General features: G+C 39.9%; 1 protein-coding gene across 1 annotated transcript in view; it reads right to left on the reverse strand.

Annotated features, from left to right (window-relative positions):
* Positions 1-1,741, reverse strand: part of LOC311119978 (cell adhesion molecule-related/down-regulated by oncogenes-like) — a gene marked incomplete at its 3' end in the record, with an annotated part of 12,816 nt that extends 11,075 nt beyond the window's left edge. Inside the window, exon 1 of the mRNA XM_084194617.1 lies at positions 1,654-1,741. Coding sequence (XP_084050743.1) covers positions 1,654-1,723 — 70 coding nt within the window. The remainder of the gene's footprint in view (positions 1-1,653) is intronic.
* Positions 1,742-2,466: the final 725 nt, after the last annotated feature.

The following is a 2,466-nucleotide window of genomic DNA, read 5'->3' on the forward strand; positions in this document are numbered from 1 at the left end:
TAGTCTACATACTATGTTATTTACGGTAATGCTAATAGCTCCACTCACCCTTGTTTTGTTAGTCTACATACTATGGTATTTACGGTAATGCTAATATATCTGCACTCACCCTTGTTTTGTTAGTCTACATACTATGGTATTTACAGTAATGCTAATAGCTGCACTCACCCTTGTTTTGTTAGTCTACATACTATGGTATTTACGGTAATGCTAATAGCTGCACTCACCCTTGTTTTGTTAGTCTACATACTATGGTATTTACGGTAACGCTAATAGCTGCACTCACCCTTGTTTTGTTAGTCTATACTATGGTATTTTACTGGTAACGCTAATAGCTGCACTCACCCTTGTTTTGGTAGTCTACATACTATGGTATTTACGGTAATGCTAATAGCTGCACTCACCCTTGTTTTGTTAGTCTACATACTATGTTATTTACGGTAATGCTAATAGCTCCACTCAACCCTTGTTTTGTAGTCTACATACTATGGTGATTTACGGTAATGCTAATAGATCTGCACTCACCCTTGTTTGTTAGTCTTATCTATGGTATTTACGGTAATGCTATAGCTGCACTCACCCTTGTTTTGTTAGTCTACATACTATGGTATTTCGGTAATGCTAATAGCTGCACTCACCCTTGTTTTGTTAGTCTACATACTATGGTATTTTACCGGTAATGCTAATATATCTGCACTCACCCTTGTTTGTTAGTCTACATACTATGGTATTTACGGTAACGCTTAATAGCTGCACTCACCCATGAAACCACAGGGCTCTAGCTTTGTCCACTGGTGTTACCAACGTTGAGTTGATGTCATTAGCACATGATTTGGTCACATCTGTTTTATCTTTTGGTAAATTCTGTTTTCCATGTTTTATATTTTTCCCCTGTTTCCAAGTTTTCCTAGTTTTTTTTTTCAGGTTTTCACTCTCAAAATCACACGTTTTATTCAAAATACATGATGGATGTTCTAAGTCCACAACAATGCTTAAACCACTTTTGAGTTCTGTGAACAATAAAAAAAAGATGACATTTTGAGGTTGTAGTTGACATTTTAATTCAATTGCATGCTTGGCAAGAGACCGTTGTGTTTGGCTAGCAGTGTTTTTGTACCGTACAATGTACAGTGTAGGGTACATGTGATGGCAGAATTTGAAAAAACAAACGCCCCGTGATTGATACAAATCATCATGATATCATTATGCCAGGTAGGCTTACTTTGCAGTCAACATTTAATCCTTTAGAAATGTTTATTCAAACAGCGCATGATGACTGAATTGCGGATCATAAAGGTTCAACCGAGACCAATAAAAAATTGGTGTCGCACTGCAAGCAAAAGGGTCGCAAATGCGAGTTTTGAGCCCTGAGCAGGAATGAGCCATTGGCCACACCCCCTCCAAAGCTACGGTAAACAGATAAGTTGCGAATCTGATGTTGAAGAGAGATAGATCTCACTGTACTTATTTTACTAATGTAAATCAACCCCATAGATCACACATTCCTAAATCAACACACTTTTGATCGTCTTTTTTAAAGTACAAAATGCACACAAAAAAAAGAAGAGGAATATAGCCCAGAAAACGAATGTTGTTTAGCTGACTTAATAAAGCTTGTATTGAGTGTACAAGGACTATATTATCAGTACTTACCACAGCAGGTGAGTAGGAATGTTTGGCTGAGACAAAGCACAGTGGACAGAACCCTCAGACCACAAGCCATAGTGACCACTCAGCCCTGCTGACCCGCGACCGCTGCCCAGCACACAACACACACCTGGCGTCTGGTCAGCACACCTGCAACACAGAGAGAGAGAGAGAGAGAGAGAGAGAGATGAGAGAGAGAGAGCAGAGAGACGAGAGAGAGAGAGATGAGAGAGAGAAGAGAGAGAGAGAGAGAGAGAGAGAAGAGAGAGAGAGAGAGAGAGAGACAAGAGAGAGAGAGAGACAGAGAGAGAGAGAGAGAGAGAATCAGACCAGGGTTGTACAGAGATAGACAGACAACAGCAGAACAACATTAGAACAGGAACACACTTCCAGCATGATTCAACCGAGCTGCTTTCCCTCTGTCTACTGTAGGTACTGAAATGACCAGATATCTTTCCCTCCCTCTATCTACTGTAGGAACTGAAATGACCAGATATCTTTCCCCTCCCTCTATCTACTGTAGGAACTGAAATGACCAGATATCTTTCCCTCCACTCTATCTACTGTAGGAACTGAAATGACCAGATATCTTTCCCTCCCTCTATCTACTGTAGGAACTGAAATGACCAGATATCTTTCCCTCCCTCTTATCTACTGTAGGTACTGAAATGACCAGATATCTTTCCCTCTATCTAGGTACTGAAATGACCAGATATCTTCCCTCTATCTAGATACTGAAATGACCAGATATCTTTCCCTCTATCTAGGTACTGAAATCTTGAGATAATGCGAGATATCTTTTGCGACATGTATTGATAA

The sequence above is a fragment of the Coregonus lavaretus genome (assembly GCF_964263955.1).
Source record: "Coregonus lavaretus genome assembly, contig: HAP1_SCAFFOLD_7781, whole genome shotgun sequence".
Lineage (NCBI taxonomy): Eukaryota > Metazoa > Chordata > Actinopteri > Salmoniformes > Salmonidae > Coregonus > Coregonus lavaretus.